The sequence below is a fragment of the Myzus persicae genome, unplaced genomic scaffold, assembly GCF_001856785.1.
Source record: "Myzus persicae strain clone G006 unplaced genomic scaffold, MPER_G0061.0, whole genome shotgun sequence".
Lineage (NCBI taxonomy): Eukaryota > Metazoa > Arthropoda > Insecta > Hemiptera > Aphididae > Myzus > Myzus persicae.
The window spans coordinates 162,571-183,791 of record NW_019102674.1 but is presented as its reverse complement, the minus strand read 5'-3'; the positions used below and the strand labels follow the sequence as shown (position 1 = coordinate 183,791).

The window sequence follows — 21,221 nt, the reverse complement described above, 5'->3', positions numbered from 1 at the left end:
CATTTATTTTTATTATTAATAATAAGTGACATTTTAGTAAGTAAACAATAAAATATTAAAACAATTTTGTAAAATTTTGTTTAATCATTGTTTTTATTCATTTAGAATACCAATGCTAACAAAAAGCTGCAGCACTGTACGAAAACGATTGAAAAATATTTCAACTTTTTTTATATTTAAACAATATTTATAAGTTATTTATACGTGAATTTAACTATACTAAAATGATTCTTTATTTTTAATTAATAACTTGTATTTGAATAAATACTTAAATATTGCATAACCCATGTATATCATCGAGATTATAAATGTATGGTATTATTAAAGACGTATCTACTTTTTTTTTAATGTTTTATAGATTCTCAGTAACAAGTAACAACTATAATATGCAATATTATTAATATGACAATAGCTATTTTTATAGCAATCATATGAATTTATGAATGTGTAACATGTACCAAAAGTTGTCCATATAGTTCTCGCGTTCAGGCACACCAATACTCTCCGGGTAATAATTAGGTGGTTTGGAGAGACTATCCAACTACGAAAATCAGATACGGGTTTCGTGGTGATTTATTTTGATTATATATCGAAGTCCGTTTTTCATACTGCGTTATCGATAATTAATCTATAACGAGTGAACACAACGATTCACAAAAAAATTAAGACATTAAGTTTAGGTATTTATATTTATTGTATTTAAGGTTTTTTTAAACTAATAATGAGATAAATAGTATCAAATAAGTTAATTTTCCAATGTTTTAATTTTTCTTGTAAAAAATAATTGGTTAAAAATAATTGTATACAACTATATACATTATCACACATAACAAATGACGTGCATTTTTAAATTTTAATCTCATAATCCATAACTAGAACTGAATGGATTTAGTTTTTTTATAGAAGTTAGTAAAATCTGGAAGGTTTTTTCTTTTTATTTATGTTCGAATTTTAGCTATTGTTTTTTTTTATTGTTTTACATACAGTCCATTCTATACTTGGATACTTGCAATCATTATTATACCTTACCTAACATCGTTTAAAAAATAATTTTTTGAACTCTAATATAAGTAATACCCAGGCAATAGACAATAGGTTTCAAACATAATGTACGTTCTTAACGATTATATGTCATTTACAATATCCTACATAAATATAACAATGTATTGCAATTTTCATTTTATGCAGGTTAAATGTAATATCGTACAAATCTGAAGTAGTACTAAACTGAAATATTACGTAGACAAAAAAAGCATTAACACTTATATACCTACATAATATTAGGTAATTATTAGTATACTATTAGTAAAGAATAATCTATAAAAGTATATTTAATATTATAAAATCATTAAAATGTATAGCTTGTTATTAAATCTCTCCATTGGCTTCAAGTGGCAATCATTTGCAATAAATGGTTGGTAAATATTGATAAAGCTACCTTTATCTCATAATATATTTCTTAACTAAACAAAGTATAATTTGACATACGTATGTGTAAACAAACATAATATACTTTTAATTATATGCACATTAATTTTTAATAGGACTGTCAGAATATCAAGCCATAATATTATATTGTAAGTAGCCATGTTGTTCATACCTACAAACATCAGCAAACTAAATTGTATCTAATTGTAAAGTAATTTATTGAAAATATATTTTATAAACGTGCGTTAATAAAAAAAAAAAACACGGCACGACCATCCGTTAACGGTTATTACGATTACACACTTTTTAACATGCGCTCTGAATCATTATTGGAATATGTACTGGTGAACTATCGATGGGTGTTCGTGGTTTTCTTTCTTTTGCCGTGCACTGTTTTGGGAAAGATATGGTCGATATTCGAAAAAAGTTTATGGTCACGTCATACCGGACTGGAACACGAGAAAAACCTAAGCCATATTCAACGCCAGGTGAGCAGCTGATGTAAAATTATTTGAGTGCGTATACCTAAATACTAGGTAATATTGTGATATCTGAAGCAACAGCAACGGCCATTTTGTTTTTCAGATCAAACACAGAAATGAACATGCACCCGATCGAGTTATGTGTACGGCCAGACCGAGTTGGCGGAGTATGACAATAGCTGACATGGTTTATAAAAAATATATGTACAATATAGATGTCCAACTGGATGGAATTGTTTCGATAAATGCTAAGAATCAAGTAAGTATTCTTTACTTGGACACCGATGTTGTTCAATACCTATGTAATTTATTAAACTCGTAATATTAAATTCAATTTTAAAATTACTTTAAAAATTGATGTGACGTTAAGACGAATTATAGACTTTTTCCAACAAATAGTATTACGTAATTATTGTACATTAGACAGTCAGAGTAGAACCGGGTATTACAATGGGCCGATTGATTCCTATTTTGATCGAATCCGGTTGGACGGTTCCAGTGGCTTTGGATATGGAAGACCTAACAATCGGTAAAAAAAAGTAGTAATTCAATACTAGTGTATTTCAGAAATAATAATTCACAATTTTTTTAATATTTAGGCGGTCTTGTTATGGGAATTGGATTGGAATCGTCATCTCACAAATTTGGATTATTTCATGAAACATGTACACGTTATGAACTCATTACGGCCAACGGAGATTTGATCATATGTTCAAAGGTTCAGTTACTATACATATTTTATTAAATGTTCATTTGTTTTGTCTAAAAACATACATAATTATGTATTTAATTAACCTAATTGATGATTGTACCCAGTCAGTGAATGCAGATATTTTCGAATCTGTACCATATTCGTATGGCACTTTGGGATTTTTAACAGCGGTTGATATTAAATTGATACCAGCGAAAAAGTACGTCCTTCTAACTTTTTTATTAACATTAAACTGAAAACCGTATTTAAATTATTTAGGTACGTAAAACTCAAATATCGTCCAATTCGTACATTAGAAAAAATGGAGTCTCGACTTATAGTGGAAACTAGTGATTTAGAGCACAATGATTTTGTCGAGCTATTAATATACAACAAAGACGAGGGAGTCTTGATGACTGGAAAAATGACAGATGGCAATAGAGACACTGAAGTAACTGTTTAACAAATAATTATGATTTATTTCATTGATTTTATATTTACCTTTTATTTTTTGACAAAAGTTATTAATTTTATTTAGAAATATGTGAATAGAATTGGTCGATTTTACAAACCGTGGTTTTTTAAACACGTTGAATCATTCTTAATAACATGGAAAATTGGTGAGGAATATATTCCACTAAAAGATTACTATTTTAGGCATAATAAATCATTATTTTGGGAAATTCAGGTACCTAAAAAAATTATACAACTTTAATTGATATTTTAATATTAATGTGTATACGGTATACTTTATATGTTTATATATGTTTAGGATATAATACCTTTTGGAAATCACCCAGTTTTCCGTTATCTACTAGGATGGCTGATGCCAGCAAAAGTTGCTCTATTGAAATTGACACAAACTGATACAATCAAACAGTTGTATGCTAAACATCATTGCATAGATGACTTCATACTGCCAATTTCCTGTTTGAAAAAATCGGTTCAAAAATTTCATACAATGCTCAATGTAACTTTTAAAATATATGATAATTATTGGCACTAAAATCAACACACTGTGTGAATTGTGACTTATTGGTTGATTTTAGATTTATCCAATTTGGGTGTGCCCAGCTGTTTTGCGCCCGGGAAAAGGTCTTATGCATTCACCCGCAACAGTAGACAATATGTACATCGATATTGGCTTATACGGTGAGCCTAAAGTCATCGAGTATAATTCAACAATTGTAAGGGACATAGAAATATTCGTACTTAAATTAAAAGGGTAATAAATAGAATAGATTTTTAATTAAAATGGTTTTGTTTGTCTTAGAAGTTGTTTATACTGTTATAGTGTTAAAATCATTTTTTTCTTTACATTTAGATTTAAGATGATGTACGTCGGTACATATTTAAATATACATGAGTTCAAGACAATGTTTGATCATCGATTGTATGACCGAGTAAGACATCATCTTGGCTGTGAATCCAACTTTCCAGAAGTCTACGACAAAGTAAATAGGAACGCCAGAATATAATACATATTTCACATAATATATTTAATTTTTTTACAAAACCTTATACCTTCGGATAATATATAATTATATTTTAACCACATAATGATTTCATGAATAATTTGTACCTTCATATAATATGTTAATATGTACACAATATATAGTATGCATGCAATTGTTGTATTCTAAGAGAAAATTTGATTAAAATGTTAAAAGTAAACTGATTCTTTTTTAACAGTTCTAAATTCAAATACAGGTGATAATATCTAATGAAGTGTTTATAATAGATAAAAATAACGAGTTTACCGACATATTTTCCAACAAGATTATTTAATAATAATATTTTGTTGTGAATATTTTTAACATTAAACTTGCAATTAAATAATGCTTGCACACAAAAAATATGTGCCAATTATTTTTGTTTCACAAATATTGTATTATAAATAATTATAATTTATAGTTACCTTTAAATCCTATGTTATACGATTCTGTTTACGTATTGTCTACAGTACTACATTAAATATGTACTAATATAGAAAGCTGTAAATACATATTTGTGCAGAGTAATCTTAAAATATACCGGTCTAATGCTGATCGAATTGTTTCTATTTATTCCTACTTTTCATCCCGGAATTCAACCACTAAATTATTGGAAATATTTATTTATGTTTTATGGAAACTTGTTATAAATATAGATGGCGAGGATATATTTTTAATAAAAAACATCAATTATCTCACGGTCAATTAAATGGTGAACTCGCAAACAAATGTGTATACTTAAATTCTGCTAACATGACTAAAAACAACGTCTAACGCATAATTTTGGAAAATTGGCTTATTTGCAATTATTACACCTTTAATTTGTATCTTAATTATTTATTTTGTTCATCACACACACACAAATGCAAGTATTCAAATGGTATACGCTCTTTGATTTTTAAACACAATATTAAATGCAATATGAAATGAAACATACATAGATAATATATTTGGATGTATATTTGTTTGTTTTTCTGTTTGTCCGGGAAAATCTTCAGAATGGATGATCCAATTTTGACAAGGTTTTCAAGTTTCACACATGGACCGGCAGCCGGTCATACTTCCTAGATCAGAAATATCGTCTCCACCGCCGAGTAAACGAGCCCGATCTCTTTGCTCACCACTTTCGCCCTTCCAAATGCCCCTTCCCAAGTTTTGGATTTGTTGTATAATAGACGGTCGATGATGTCCACCACCAATTGGCTTTTGTTAACACTTGCAATGATGGATGGTAAACATATAATGTAGCCCAACCATGAATTATTATTGATGTTGTTGTTGATGTTGTTAATAATAGTGTGTGACTATATATATTATAATAAATATTATTATGACATAATATTAGACCATAAACATATTCGTGAGTACACAAACTATTATAATTGTGAATGTAAAGCAAACCGTGTCCTTTGTGTATTTATCGTGATATCATATTCTAAATCCTTATATATATATTATTATTATTTTGTATTCCGACGATATTATATTATATTCTCAATCATTATATTATTATTATTTTGTATTCCGTCAATATTATATTATATTCTAAACAACCAATTATTAATTGTAATACTTATGTGAAATTATTTGAACTGAGATTATTTATGAAAGTAATAAATCGTTTTGATTACAAGCAAATGGATATATTTTGTAATATTTAAAATACAATATAAATTAACCGTTACATAGTTGACCTACCTATGATAAAACAAATTGTGCAATAATACACGGTTTGACTTTTCTCAAACATATAGGTACCTACTTCCTCTTGTCCAGAGTATAATAATATGATCAGTCTAAATCATCGACACTGAGCTCGAAACGCGGCCGAATGATTGCGTCGTATATGTACGCCGAGCCGTTGTCCCGGATCGGCGCGAAGCACCAAATAAAAAACCACGTCCTGCACATCTGGTACAGCGGCAAGAGCTGCAGGAGCGGCCGGAAGAGTGATTCCACGATCAGGATAGCCGTGAACGTCATCCAGTACGTGAACTTCTCATTCTGGGCTTCGGTGGCGGCGGATACGCGGTCATACTTCCGCCAAATCGGTGGCGACGTGGTCAGAGATATCGTCATCGCCGCCGGGTAAATAAGCGCGATCGCGTTGCTCGCCACTTCCGCGCTTGCCCCGTACACGAGAAGCACCGAGGTCACCAGGACGATGGATAGCAGCACCTTGAACCTGGACATTCCGGTCAGCGCTTCCGCCCGTCCGAATGCCGCGTCCCAAGGTTTGGATCTGTCGTATAACGCTCCGTCGATGATGTCCATGACCAATTGGATTTTGGTAGCACTAGCCATGATGGACAGTGCTTATAGAATACCGCTCGATCACGAATTATTGCTATTGATGTTGATGTTGATTTTGTTAATAAGCATGCGATTTACGCTTTGATTATAAAACAATATGATATAAGGACGAATAACAATATTGTTATCGATGAGAAGTGAATACAGCTTACCTACGATAAATTAATCTTGAGTGAATATTACTTGATATATTTTTTAAAAGGTACCATTTAACGGTTTTTCGTTAAAACTATTATATCGCAAACAACGAATGTTTGTGTCACGGAAAACGGTAGATTAGTAGCACTTGACAACGACAGTACATAGTATCAACGTTAGGTACATGATAAGTATTTGCTATATAAGCCAGATAAGAAAATCGGTCAACGCAACATATTTAGGTGCCATATTGTCCCTCACTTCGGGAAGTTTGAAAAAATTGATTATTATGCAACGCAAAGCCCAAAATTCTGGTATTTTGCTACTTCACAATATAAAACTAAAATTTATATAGGTATAAGTGTATAACTATAGGTATCTCTGAATAAAACTAATTTGATTTTCCTAATTTTGGATTTATGTCAAAATATATTGTTGTATAGGTATACGCGTTATAATACGTAAAACGTTGTGTTATGAAGAATTTCATTAAAATAAGTCTGTTACCAAGATTTTTTTTTAAGAATATCCTGGACCATCTGCAGTAATATTATACAGTATTCTGAATAACTTCAACGGTGTTGTAAAGAATTTGGTACTTGAGTATTGTTAAACACTTTTCTTAGAACCGAAATTTTTAAATATTTTTGATTTAATTAAGGTAAGTGTGCTTACTCAACGAATTTTTAGATTCTGTGCTGAACGATGGCTGAATTGATTTTACAATACCTAATGTGTGTTTTTTTTTCATATTTTTTTTTTTGTTTGTGACCTTCACCACTTTTTACACATTCCCAAGTATATAGTTATATGTACCAATTTTTAAAACTATTTTGAGTTAGAAATTCATAACAACTTTTGTTTTTAAATCTAAGATTTAAAAATTGAATACAAGATTCCTTATAAGTTTGTCTACCTTAATCAACAAAAAATATGTTCATCGGAAAGTCAAATTAAATTTTTTTATTGATCTTAAAATACATCGGCTATGAAGGCTATTAGTTACAGTTTTTTTTTTATTTTACATATGTACATTTAGGTAAATACAGATATACTTAAGAATAATACATTGTTTATGGTTGTTCCGTAATTACATTTTTATGAACGTTTGAAGTTTAAATTTTTACAACATTGGATATTCAACCGATTTTCCATGTAGCGATTTTCCTATTTTGTAGTAATTCAAAAACAAATAACTGTAGATACTTTAAATTTACACTATAATATATTTATTTTATAAATTCCTACACTTGATAAAATGTTCAAAATATTTTAACTCGTTTTGAGCTGATTACGGACATTTTCAATTTTGAAGTTTTCATTTTTTTCTATGAATGTAAATAAAATTGTATTTATTGAGTCAAATGTAAAAATAAAATGTTCAACTTTTATAGCTAAGGATTAAAAATTTAAAACAAAGTTCCACGTAAGTTGTCAATTCTGTAACTCAAAATCTAAAAATATTCTAAAGAACAATTTTTTTATAATTTTAAATTTGGACAAAATTACATATTAACACAGAAAATACATATTTTAGTCACTTTTTTTGTAATTAAAAAATAATATCCATGGGTTTATGAACATTTTAGAGTATACTATTATATTTTATACACACAATGAAATTTTCAAATTCAATTGTTTCATAAAAATTAAGTTAAAATACTGTAGTACTAATTCCTAATAGTAAAATAAACTTTTTTAATCACAATAATATCATCAAATATACTAAGTAATAGTATAGTCTGACAGACCGCCTACACTCAGAATCGTTTTTCGTATACAATGATTTTTATTATTGAATTCAATTGTAATACTATCCATTACAATGACCCACTTTCAACCTACTATACAGCTGTGTGACATCCACTCACCTAATTTTTTAGTAGTTACTTATTAATAAGTATTATATTTCTTACATCAATAACTAATGATTAAAACATTTTTTATTTCTTTTTTTTATTCTCTACAAAATACACATTTACCATTTTCTATATTAAATTGAAAATCGATGAAAAAATACCACCCAAACCAAATGTCAATAATGTAAAATTTGTAAATTTCTCCATACAAAGTACAGACTACTATTAACTATCGACGATCCTGATGAATCATAATATAGGTGGCTAGAGAAAATGTTTAAAATACTGTGAAAAGGAATATTTGAGAATTTTGGTAGATTTTTAAATTATTGTGATGATTTAGAGCTAAATTCTAGGTTATGAGTTATAACTCATATAATTAACTTCTTGCTGACTTGTTTTATATCTAATCTTCTAGTACTTAATTGTATACTATTTAATAATCGTGTTTTAGATGATAGATTATTATTTGTTTAAATTGTGAGGTATTATATAGGTCTTAAAGTAGATATAATTAGTATTTTAGTTAGTTCAGACATTCTATATTTCTATTGAATCAATTCTTGCGAAATATATCATAAATAAACGTCATTTTTTCATAGTTTGTAAGTAATATGACTACGTATTATTATAATCAATATTTATTATCTTCTATAGTTCAATAGTTGTATCCAAAATTGTTTGATATGTATATGCATATATATATTTGATCAATTATATTAAAACACTAAGTCTAAGCAAAAGTGTTTTTTCTTGCATAACTCTTTTTTTTCTACTCAATTGTACTCTATTTTATACTTAAATGGGTACAATATAATATTCATAATAAATGAACCCGTCAAAGTATTCCAGCGTCGTTATGAATAGTTAAGTTTAATTAAGATTTTTTTCTCTCGTTTTCATTTTCTTAAAAACAATGAAGCGCCTCTGTCACATTGTTTACAAAACACAAACATAATAGCGGGTGATAATGACTATGTTGATAACACAATAAAACGTGCAAAAGTGGCAACGAAAAGTAATTTTGTTATTTTACTTTAATGCCAGCTTAAAGAAAATACCTTTTATGTTATAAATTAATTTCAAATCATCACAATTTCCTTTAACAATCATTTGATTCTCCAGCTGTTTGTTTAGGAAACGCATTATAATAGGTATAATTAGTCATTCTAAACACGTATAGGGCTAACGCTATACACGTATGACTTACTCGAGGGACGATAACGAACCAAAAAAAAAGGTATTTTATAATACCGGATATCCTATAAAGATTTACCAATTTTAAGTGGTAGACTATTGCTATTTATAATATTTCAACCAACCAACGTATATACTAGCTTATGAATTCCAGAAAAAGTCCTTAACTCTCACAAACAGGATTAGTATAATTTTTTTAATGAATTATATTGCGCTGATTACAAAACCAGGGTTAGGTTTAGGGTATTATTTTAATCATCGAACTAACTACCGCAAATTTGTATAAATTGAAACGTGACATTTCAAATAAATGAATTTCCTTGAATAATATATTATGCAATTTCACAATGTTCATTTAAATAATAATGATAATGCTTATGAAGCACAGACCATAGAGAATAGGTGTACGCATTATAATTAAAAATTATATCAATTTTCTTTCAGAGTTTTACATAATATTGTTACCTTTATAATTCGTTGTTACAATTTGAAAAATTATTATCCAATTTAATGTTAAAATTTGATATAAAATAATGTTCACATAAAACGAGTATATACCTACCTACGTACTATATTTTAGGTAATAATTACTAAATATGTAACATTTTCAGCTAATTTATTAAACTAATAAAATAATTTACTATATAATGTTCGATTACACCTTCAGAAATATGATTAATTAGTAATTGAACAAAATAAATACTGTCACTACAATATTGCAATTTGTAAGTATAAGTACAATTGACTATTTATATCAAAACCAGAAGTAGGTACCAAATTATTATGTTTTTCTTTAATTGGTCTGTATATAAGAAAAACAAAAATAGTTTGATAAAAATAAATCATAAAACGACGTATAAAATATATATAAAGAATTTAATTATGTTTGCCGTAAAAATAAAATTTAATAATTGAAATAAATCAAACTGTTTTAAATAAAAAATATTATCTACCTCATTAAAACTTAAAAAGTTCATATTTTACATGAATACCAACTATAAAGTATCTAGATATTTACAATTTTTATTTTTAATCTTGAATTTTTAATCTCTTGAGTTTCGAATCATGATTATACCTCATTTTACTGTCAGGCGAAAACCTGTATTTCATAAATAAATAAATACCTAATAATAATAAGAGACTTGGACTGGATGGAATATTAAACCATGTTTTGGGAGTTGTTTTTTTTAAATATTGTAATATAATATGATGTACACTGTATAATAAGTATTTAAATTGAAATGTTTAAAAAAAATGTAAGTTTATTAACAAAACAAAATATTCTATAACTATTAAGTTTACTTAAAATCTGATTTTAATATTTAACAACTAATTTCACGCTTGTCGATGTATATTTCGCTTTAAATAAAATCAACAAATCATTAATTCATTTTTTTATTTACCTATCTAGTATCCATGCATACAATGTATAAATACACTTATATATTGTTATCTCCCATTAAATATAGTAAATTATCTAGACAAATTTCTGGTTTTTGCATTATCAAGTAGTGAACTCTCCTAAAAGGATTCTGCAGCAACATAACTCATATGTAAATTTATTCTCCGAAAATAAATAAACGTTTGTAAATATTATATTCAGTGGAGACAACACATGACCAACTGAATAACTAAACTTAAATTATGTAACTGGAAAAACCTTTTTTTATCTAAGTGAAGCAATAAAGCAATTACAGCATGGTTTTACAATAACATTATTTATTTAAGTCCGTACACATATTTTGGATGTACCTATATCTTATGTTTTTTTCGTGAATTCATTAAATTTGGAAATTGTCCACTAACAATATTTCACACCAGACGTCAAATATTTTGAATTTAGTTTGATATTATCACCATTTCTAGTTTTTATTGTTGCTAATCATAATCATATCTTACTGAAAAAAGTAAAATTAACCTTTTTCATTTCAAAAACTTTACCAAACATGAACATATTTTTTAATTGGAGTAATATAGATACTTTCCAACTCCTTTATGCATGATGTCCCTCTATATTTTAAAAACTGTTTTAATTTTAAGATTTTAGTGGTAGATTTTAGAATATACTTAGATCACATACAGTTGTCTATGTCTACAGCCGTATATATTCAAAAACAGCTACATAAATACAATATTACACATTTTCACATGTTCACATTAACAACTCTCGAATGAACTACATTTCAAAACATGTCTTAAGAATGACTCATAACAACGTTTCCATACCTTTAAATTTCTATTGATTCTGAAACGACTGAAACCGTAAATTACTTAAACGTAACACTTTTGTGCGCTTTTTGTACGATTTTTAAATTGCTTTCAGGTGTCTTTGAATATATTGTGTAATATTTATTTAAATTTTTAATAATACATAGAAACTAAATTAAACACATACACAGGTACTTAGAGTTCATTATAATAATTATATAAGTGGCTATCAACTGATATTTAAGTATTTAACTCAATAAATTGAATATTGTATATATAAAAAAAAAAAATGAAGAAGAAGCTATTTTACACTATTATAGAAAAGTGCAACTTTAAATCGAATATAATGTCATATGCAATGACGTTTTCTACGAAGTAACTATGCATATTATGTATTTGATATTATTTATATAAATTGATCGCTCTTAAATAATGTTATTCTCTTATACTTATAGCGACATTTTATTTACGAAAATACATTTACGAACAAACGGTGGCGATGGGTGTCGACCCCCTGTGTGTTTGAATATGGACGTGAATATTGCGTTAACATCGTATCGAAAAAAACGAATATTTTCAAGTGGTGAATATTTTCATTATATTTTTTTCAAATATGTATATCGTTTTTAAAATGCCACCCCCGGATTCCGATATCGTTGACGTACTCATGACTATACTTTTTATTATTATTATTTGAATGCAGTACGAGATATTTCTTTTATGATTCATCCATACGAAACCATCTACGATACCTATTTTCCAATACAATGGCAGACGGATATCCTGTACCTGTGGCCATTGGGAGGGACATATCTCCCTAAGAAATAATGAAGTATGCGAAAACAAATTATACATGCTTTGAATCAATTACTTATTTCATATATTTTAATACAATACTTGATACTATGTATAGAATTTTCCTTAATATGCTTCATAATAAATTAGTGAACCAATAATTTTATGTTCATACAGAATAATAGGTTTTGAAATCTAATTTAATTTTTAGCCCCCCCCCCCCTGAAAATTACAACATGGGTTCCTATGTCTGTGGGGCTGTATAGCCATTACTCCCTCAACTAAAGTCTAACAGACTTTCAACGAGATGTGCTTATACTAACTGCATGTAAATATTTGAGCAGACTTACTTAACAATAACATTATGACCTGATGCAGCAAAATAGGAAGAAAATTAGGTTGTGTTATAACTCATAATCATGATTAACAATGTATAAAATATTAAAATATTACGATTCCACTGACAAAATAATGATTTATAACAAATTTTCCAATTACAATATTATCAGTAAGACATTTTAAGGTCCTTTTATAACAAACAAATTTGTATCTGTTGCAAATGACTAATCTATGAACTATTTTAATTCTCGCATCATATTCGATTTAAAATCACAATGATCGTTTCAACCACTCATTATCATCAGAAATGTTTTATTCAGTTATTGAAAAATATAACGAAGCCATGATGGTTGCCTGCTTAATCCTTAACCGTCTTGGTAAATGGAATGTTTATTATTAGCTATTACTATTTTTTTTTTTTTTTTTGTCAGAGTTTATAGGGAACTGTTTTAAGCAGTATAATAAATGTAAACTTAAGATGTATTATAAGTATACGTCATTCCCGAACGCATTGCTTCCCGCGTGTAAAGAATATCTATTGTTATTATAGTTTTCGTAAAACGCCATACAAGATCTAATTCTGATAAACACCGATTACCTTTATAGAGAGTTGACGAAGAGGGCATGATGGGCACCGGTTTCAAGAATTTGGTTCTATAAATATAAAAATAATGCACCATCATAGTACGTCGTTAAGAAAAAATAATGATAACATATTTTTATACCTATCCCTATATCGACTGGTCTTGCATGAAAAAAAATGACCCTAAACAGTTTTTCTTTGATAAAAATAATATAAGTTGTAATAATAAAAAGATCAAAAATAAATTCGCTTATACGCAAATAATTGAGAACAGAGTTGTGAAATGCTCGACGTCATTTTCAAATATAATGATATGTCAGTACCTACGTTGATAGGTAAAAACATTCAATCGTGTATATTTATGTCATTCTTTATTAAATTTACTTAAGTATATGGATTTTTAATACACACCAAAAAAATATATATATTTATGTCGAAGGTAAGTGATGGATTTTCGATCGCCACCGATGCCTCTTCAGTTCAAATACGTTTTAGAAATAATGAGTGTAAGGTCGTTCGGATTTTTTTTGTGCTTTTTCAAAATGTTTTATTAACACAAAAGGTTTACGCCACACCAACGCCAGGTTTTTTCTCGTTGGGCAAAACACAGAATCAGAAATATTGTACATTGTTAAGCAATTTAATATATCTTTTTAGTAGTGATAATGGAAAATGTAACAATCAGCTAAAAAAAATTCACTTGCTTAAATATGTAACCATATGTATTCAATCAAAACGTTAGGTAATCACATAAAGTATGTTGTTGAAACCTTTGAAATGTTATGTCCAAACGAATGAAAAACTTAATTTTATATTTTAAGTAGAGCGAAAAATATGTTTGTTTTACAATGGAGTGTGATTTTGAATTATTATTTTTGTTTTGTTATCTGTTATCTCGTTTCTGAGCATTTTGAGGTTTTCAACATTGATAGTGGTTTCTGGTACAAATTAGATCTAGTCTCTAACTTTAAAGGGTTAAAAATAGATGATTTGCCTGACTTTTTTAAATAATCGCTAAGAACTAAAAAAAATTTTTGAACACTAGCAAATTTTAAACAACGTCTGTTTTTGACTAAATAAATGTTATTTGTCAGTTTTAATTCAGAATAGAATGTAGATACTTTAAATTATCATTAAGCATTTATATTATCTTTTTCTTGACATGATAAAATTTTCAAAATACTTCTAGATTTTTGAGCAATTTATAGATATTTTAGATATTTAAAATTTAAGACATTTTAGTAATTTTAATTTTAATCATAAAAACAATAGTTTAATAATCCTAGCAATGTTAAAAAAGCAAAAACAGTAAGCGTCCAACGAAAACAGAACAAAGTAATTTAGTAAATTGTGCTTATTGAGATTCAAATACTGAATACTAAGAATAGTATTCCATAATAATAGGTTTAAAAAGTATGAAAGTGGAGCTGATATAATTTAAAAATTATACTAAATAATATTTTATCAGAAAAACATTTTTAATTTGTAAAAATTATAAAAATATCTTAAATCTCACGAATTAATTTTATTGATAACTGCTTTAAATTGCATAGTTTGGATTGTCCTTATAGTATATGAAGTTTTAGCAAAAAAATACAAAATTCTGAAGGTTTCCAATAATAAATTATCAAAAAAACGTATTAAATATTTAACATAATGACTTTAGCATTAAACAAATTTATTACTGATGGAATTTGAACAATGAATGAATTTCAAATTCATGAAATATATTTTTTTTTAAATACAAATAATAAAAAAGATCAAAACGATAATTTCAGTGAATATCGTTTGAAATTCGATATTTAATAATGTGTTGGTGAAAAAAAATTGTATTTCCAGCTAGTTTAATTCATACACAACGTGCCATATTAACAACGACACAATGTGATTAATAATTAAAAATATAGACTACATGGCTATACCTAGATAATGACATTTAAAATTAAGAATCAATTAAAATGTGGCTACCTAGTTTTTTAGCTACTAAACAATTTTAAAATATATATTTTACAGTCGATGTATAATGTTTTTTTTTGGGGTACATTCTATAGATGTTGTTTTATCATGCATAAACATTATTAATATTAAAAATATTAACTAATTTTAGTAAACATAAACTAATGTGTAACAATATTTAGTATTAAGTCTTAACCAGTAAGTTTTAGCAGATGTAGCAAAATAGAAACTAGGTTAAGCGATAATATATAAGTGATAGGAGTTCTATCATAGGTCTAGACAAATGTAGGGTCAGTGATAGTGATCTCGATGGTGATCGTGTGACTCGATTACTAACAGACACCAGTGTTTATTAAAGGTGCTTATAATATTATTTGTGTACGTTTGGGGTACACGACAAGGTGGCGCCCAACGTGGGGCTAGAACCCACGACTTCGAGATTATGAGTCTCGTGCTCTCAAATAGCTCGAATTTAAGCTATACTACTTTGAATTCCCACTGGCAATGCTGCATACATTTTATTTTAAGTTTGTGCCTATTTTACAATATACGGGATATTCAATACATTATGTTGGAATAATTTTTTATAAATTATAATACAAATATTGAAAATATTGAAAATATTTATTGTAATGAAACAAATAATGTTTATTCACTGACAAATCAATTGTTTAATGAAAATAAAAACCTGTCAGAATTTAACCATTGCAACTAATATAATGATCTATGTATGCCTACCGAAAAATTCATTATTTAAAAAAGTAATTTTTTGTAATTAATTCAAATACTTCTCCACAGAACTCGGCTCTTGTTAATAATTAAATGATGATTAACGCTTTATTGATTGTACAATAATTTAATTATAAGCCTGCACTTATAACATAAACACTCCTGTTTTTAATTTACATTTGTATAAGCATATATTTTATATACATGTAATTGACCAAACATGCGCGCCTAACAGCACCTTTATTTTTATTATAATCATTAACAACGGACTTATCCACACATCACACCATTAACTGTATGCATACGTCTTTTAACAATATATACTTATTAGTTAAGACTCAATAGGTAGTTAATACCGTTAAAATAATATGTATTTACCTAATTTTGTTTTGCATTATAATATTTTCTGATATTGCTGATAACTTAACAATAATATAATACACTTTTTTTGTATGCAATGACAATATATCATTCAATTTTAATTGAACACATATTATAGTGTGAACAAATGACTCAATGACGAATCTTATGTTTAAAAGATCGACTTCCCCGGGTTTTAATTTAACTCTAATTCTATAATTCATTAGAATTATTTAAACTTTTTATGTTCAAAATCATACATAAATAAACTATTTTTAGTACTAAATAAGGCTATTTCATTAAATTAATGCATTACATTTAACATTGCATTACATGTTTACGGTATAGTTATTTAACTGTAGGAAATTGAAGATTGAAGCAAAAATGCAATGCAATGTTAAATTGGAATATTTCACAGTTTCACACCACTGCGGGACTATGAAATAAAAACGAGCATGGCTGAGATTCTCTATGTACGGTTCTGCTACATGGTTGAAACAATGCTGAACTTATAATGGTTGAATTGTGTGTATACTATTTAAACAGTAAAATAGTTGTCCGAAGTTTTTCGTAAATATTTCGTGTTATAGAATTTGAACAAGACGTGTATTGGTTACATCGAATATTATGGAACTGTACCGTATTATACGATTTTCCAATCAAATGGGTAAGTGATAGGTACAAATAATTTTACTTTTCTGAAAACCTAATAAATTGTAGATATTTATAATGGCCAACAGTTCAAAAATATTATCTTTAATATTAAAGTATAGACGCGGACAGAAGTTCTAAGGTCACGACGAGCAACCGTCACTCTTTGATTCTTCTCAGGCCTCAGCGCCCGAGTACAATGATAATAATATTAATATGGCGTATTATTATTATTGTATAGGATACGTGACAAGTGTCGTATCACCGAATCGATTTCCGGTATAAAAACGGTTAAACACATTTGATCGAAAACATGGAGTGCGCATAAAATATAGTTTTCACCGTTTTTCTGACGGTACTGCAAAGGTGAAGAACTCATGAGTTCTATCAACATATATTATATATATATTATATATATTATTATTATCATGGTGTCTCATGTCGAATACATCCACTAACAATAGGAAATATGTACCTTCATAATATATTTATTTAAACGTCTACATGCTGTACCTGTTGGTGCCTATATAGTGAGTAGTGAGATAAGAAAATAACCCTATTTTTTCTCTTCTCGAGCCAATATTATTTCTAAAGTGTCAAATTTCTCCCCACAAGCTATAAGTGTCATGGGTAGAGCCACAGTGGATTTGTTGCCAAGTACGCGGAAATTAGTTTTGGTTTTGGTCCAGTGATTTGGGCCAATTCCTATAGCCAATACCAAAATATACCTATTTATTAATCAAGTAAAGTCGCACACAGTACAAAGCATTTCGTGGTTCTGTGTAGATTTGTTGCTTTATACATTTCAGATGATTATGTCCCAGGAACTTATACAATCACGGCTTTAAGCTAATAATATAAATATTAATATTAAATTGTATTGTACTAGTATAACATCACATTATATGTATTTTTCGCCGTTTTTGTAACGGAGACTGTATAAATCGAGTGTTCTATTTGCACATGTTATATTATTATGGTGTTTCGCTTTGAGTCATTAAGAAATCAAAGGTTTGAAACACCATACCATAATTATAAAACCATAATCATAAATAATATGATAACCATGAGACAACGAGGGTTTGAACCATAGGTTAGGTTGCCATCATAGTTTTTGTTAGGTATTGAATATTCAAAATTATATATAGTTATGATTTTTTTGTCGGAAAACACATTTTGTTGTTGTCATTTGCACATGCATAACTATGTAGATTAGAAATGTAATACGAATAAAACTCTATGGATAACCAAGATTATTATTATTTCTTTAAAGTTCAAAACTACTATTGAAGTAACAAGATTCTGGGATTTTCAATATTATCCATATTATAACGCCTTAGTGTATATAATATAACAAATAAAACAATAGCCCCAGTTCGCGCAGTATTGTTAAACGTTTTTTTTATCTTCCCGAACAACTATATTAAAACTTGTGCAAAAGTTCTCGTCAAACGTCAGCCGCTGTTATTGTATTGATATAATACTATATGGCCTCTATTTTATCGCAAAAAAGTTGTTATTATTATATTGTATGAAAATGCGTCTTTCTCGTTATTTCTCGACTGCCACAAACATCTTCCAAGTTATCGCTATAGTCGCTATGAGTAAGTCGGTGTTTGTTCCTTGACATGAAAATCTGCAAGGGCCGAGGTCCAATAGGGGCAAAATGTAAATCAATAAAATATACAGAATATCCAGTAAGAAAGATTTTAACCGGTGATTATGTTATCACATATACTTGACCGTTTGAACAGTTTTGTAGATACTAATTGTTATAATATGATATTTGTATAATTATATTTATCAGATTTCTTCCATCCTGCCATATCCTGGCTAGAGTTTCAAGCCATTATTTTCCGAAGGATTATTTAAATTGAATAAACGAAATTTTGTTTATATTTATAGCTTTATAGCCGACGGACATAAATTGGGACGATTGAAAATTGTTGTAAGCTCATTAATTTATTAAGAGATTATCAAAAATTCACATTCTTCAATCTGAATTCAGGGATAAATGAAGATTAAAAATCAAAAATCATATTTTGAATCCAAAATTTATACATAATTTTAAAAGAGTGGAAAGGATCAAAATGGGACGGTTGTTAGATGATGTTATTTATGATTATTGATTGCATGAACAAATATTTAATTTTCTAAAGGCTACGAAAGCTCAAGCGTGAAGAGTATTATACTTCATGTAAGTACAAAATCTATAGTTTATAAAGTATATAAAATTATTCAATTAATTTTGCACAGCACCCATAACTCATCAAAAACTTATTTTACTCATCCTAATATTATAATTTATTTAAAAATCTATTTTTATAAATTGTGTTTTCTCTACCTCCTTAAAAAACTTCAAAACTTACATAACTATTTAATATAGAAACTATAAAATGCAACTACTAAAATGCTTACGTCTTAAATATTACTATGTGCATTATTATATTGAAATAAACTACTTTATTTCAATTTTAAATAAACAATCCTTAACAATAAATTCAGACATATCTTAAAATAATATATTCCTAAAGTCCTATTAATGGATTGCAAACCTATTCAACAAGTCACTAATCTGATATGCTTATTTCATTTCACTTAAAACTATTGTTCACTTAATACAGATTGTGTAAAAAAATAATTAATAGAAAATATATTAATAGTAAATATTGGAACAACGTTTGATTGACTTGAGAAAAACGATCTGACAACTTGTTTATTATATTTTTTTCAAAATGACACGTTTAATATTAAATATAGTATTTGTTTTTAATGAATAAACAATTTAAAGGTAAAGTTATCACAAAAAGTATATTAGTGTTTTTTGCGCAAATGTACGTGATCATATCGGCCACGTGAGGACAGAGGAGAAAGAGTGTAAATCGCCTTTGCATTGCTCATCTCCAAGCGAGAGAGACGTGGTTGTTGTAAACATTTTCGTGCAAGTCTTTGAATACCCAGCACCCTCTAAAACATAGGTTCCCAACCTATGGTCCGTGGACCACTAGTGGTCCGCGAGACATTGTCAGGTGGTCCGCGAGCCATACTTACAAAATGTAAAAATATTTTAATAATTTCATTTTCCTTTGAGGCATAACACTAATTACTGACAATCGTGTATAGTACGTCGTTTCTTTATAAATTTATATTACATAGTGAAATCCATGTTATTAAAAGCCTCATATTCATGTAATAATAATCAAAATTCTAAAATTTGTGAAAAAAAATTGATTCTTATTTGTAAGAAAAATAAGGTATACAATTGAGGTGGTCCGTGACGTATCCAAAGTTCTCATAGTGGTCCATAGTACCAAAAAGGTTGGGAACCACTGCTCTAAAAAGATCCAACTTTGAAATCAACTGAAAAACCACCCCGAGCAACTTATGACAACGATGATTTCCTTAAACGGAAAAACGCATAGACGTACTAGCAATATATTATTATGTTATATTGAGGAGTACTATTATTAAATTACATGTGCTATACGAAGATTTTTTATCAGCGCGATCGCAAGAAAGTTATTTAAGGTAATTAATTATTAAAGAACATTTACTACCCATATTTTATTAGATATTTATCTACTTAACCTAACCGAAGCCCACACACAGTCCATTATTAGCACTATTTATTTTTGGGATAATCATTTTTTGGATCTATATTTTCTCGAATTATTTTCAAGCATTGATAATACATATAAGTATCTACCTACACATCACTCAACTCCTACGAGCTTGTTGTAAGTACTAGAATCCACCTATAAATCACCAGGCTTAAAAAAAAGACGAAAGAGAGAAACCACACATAAATAGGAGTAATGCGACGATTAGAGTCATGCTTCGGAAAAAAAATGGCCATCATTATAATGAACAATTTATACGATGAATATCTATTATGTTTATTACCTACGACCTTTCTTATTTAAACGTATGTGACGATTACAGCAATCTTATTTAACTGCTACGAAACGACATTTAAAAATAATGTGATAATAATTCAAG

General features: G+C 28.1%; 2 protein-coding genes across 3 annotated transcripts; one reads left to right on the top strand and one right to left on the bottom strand.

The window, feature by feature from the left end:
* The first annotated feature begins 1,739 nt into the window (after positions 1-1,739).
* LOC111032924 (delta(24)-sterol reductase-like) lies at positions 1,740-4,302 on the top strand. Of its 2 annotated transcripts, none has more exons than XM_022313406.1 (10): positions 1,740-1,916; positions 2,014-2,169; positions 2,334-2,439; positions 2,510-2,628; positions 2,727-2,821; positions 2,881-3,052; positions 3,140-3,289; positions 3,374-3,571; positions 3,651-3,826; positions 3,926-4,302. In XM_022313406.1, the coding sequence occupies exons 1-10, from the start codon at positions 1,740-1,742 to the stop codon at positions 4,077-4,079; spliced, it is 1,503 nt and encodes a 500-aa protein (XP_022169098.1). In that variant the 3' UTR covers positions 4,080-4,302. The 2 variants fall into 2 exon arrangements, with proteins under 2 accessions (XP_022169098.1, XP_022169099.1); XM_022313407.1 differs by having other exon boundaries at positions 1,827-1,943.
* A 1,294-nt stretch (positions 4,303-5,596) lies between these two features.
* Positions 5,597-6,685, bottom strand: LOC111032925 (receptor expression-enhancing protein 5-like). Its single transcript, XM_022313408.1, has one exon. The coding sequence runs from the start codon at positions 6,396-6,398 to the stop codon at positions 5,886-5,888; it is 513 nt and encodes a 170-aa protein (XP_022169100.1). The 5' UTR covers positions 6,399-6,685; the 3' UTR covers positions 5,597-5,885.
* Positions 6,686-21,221: the final 14,536 nt, after the last annotated feature.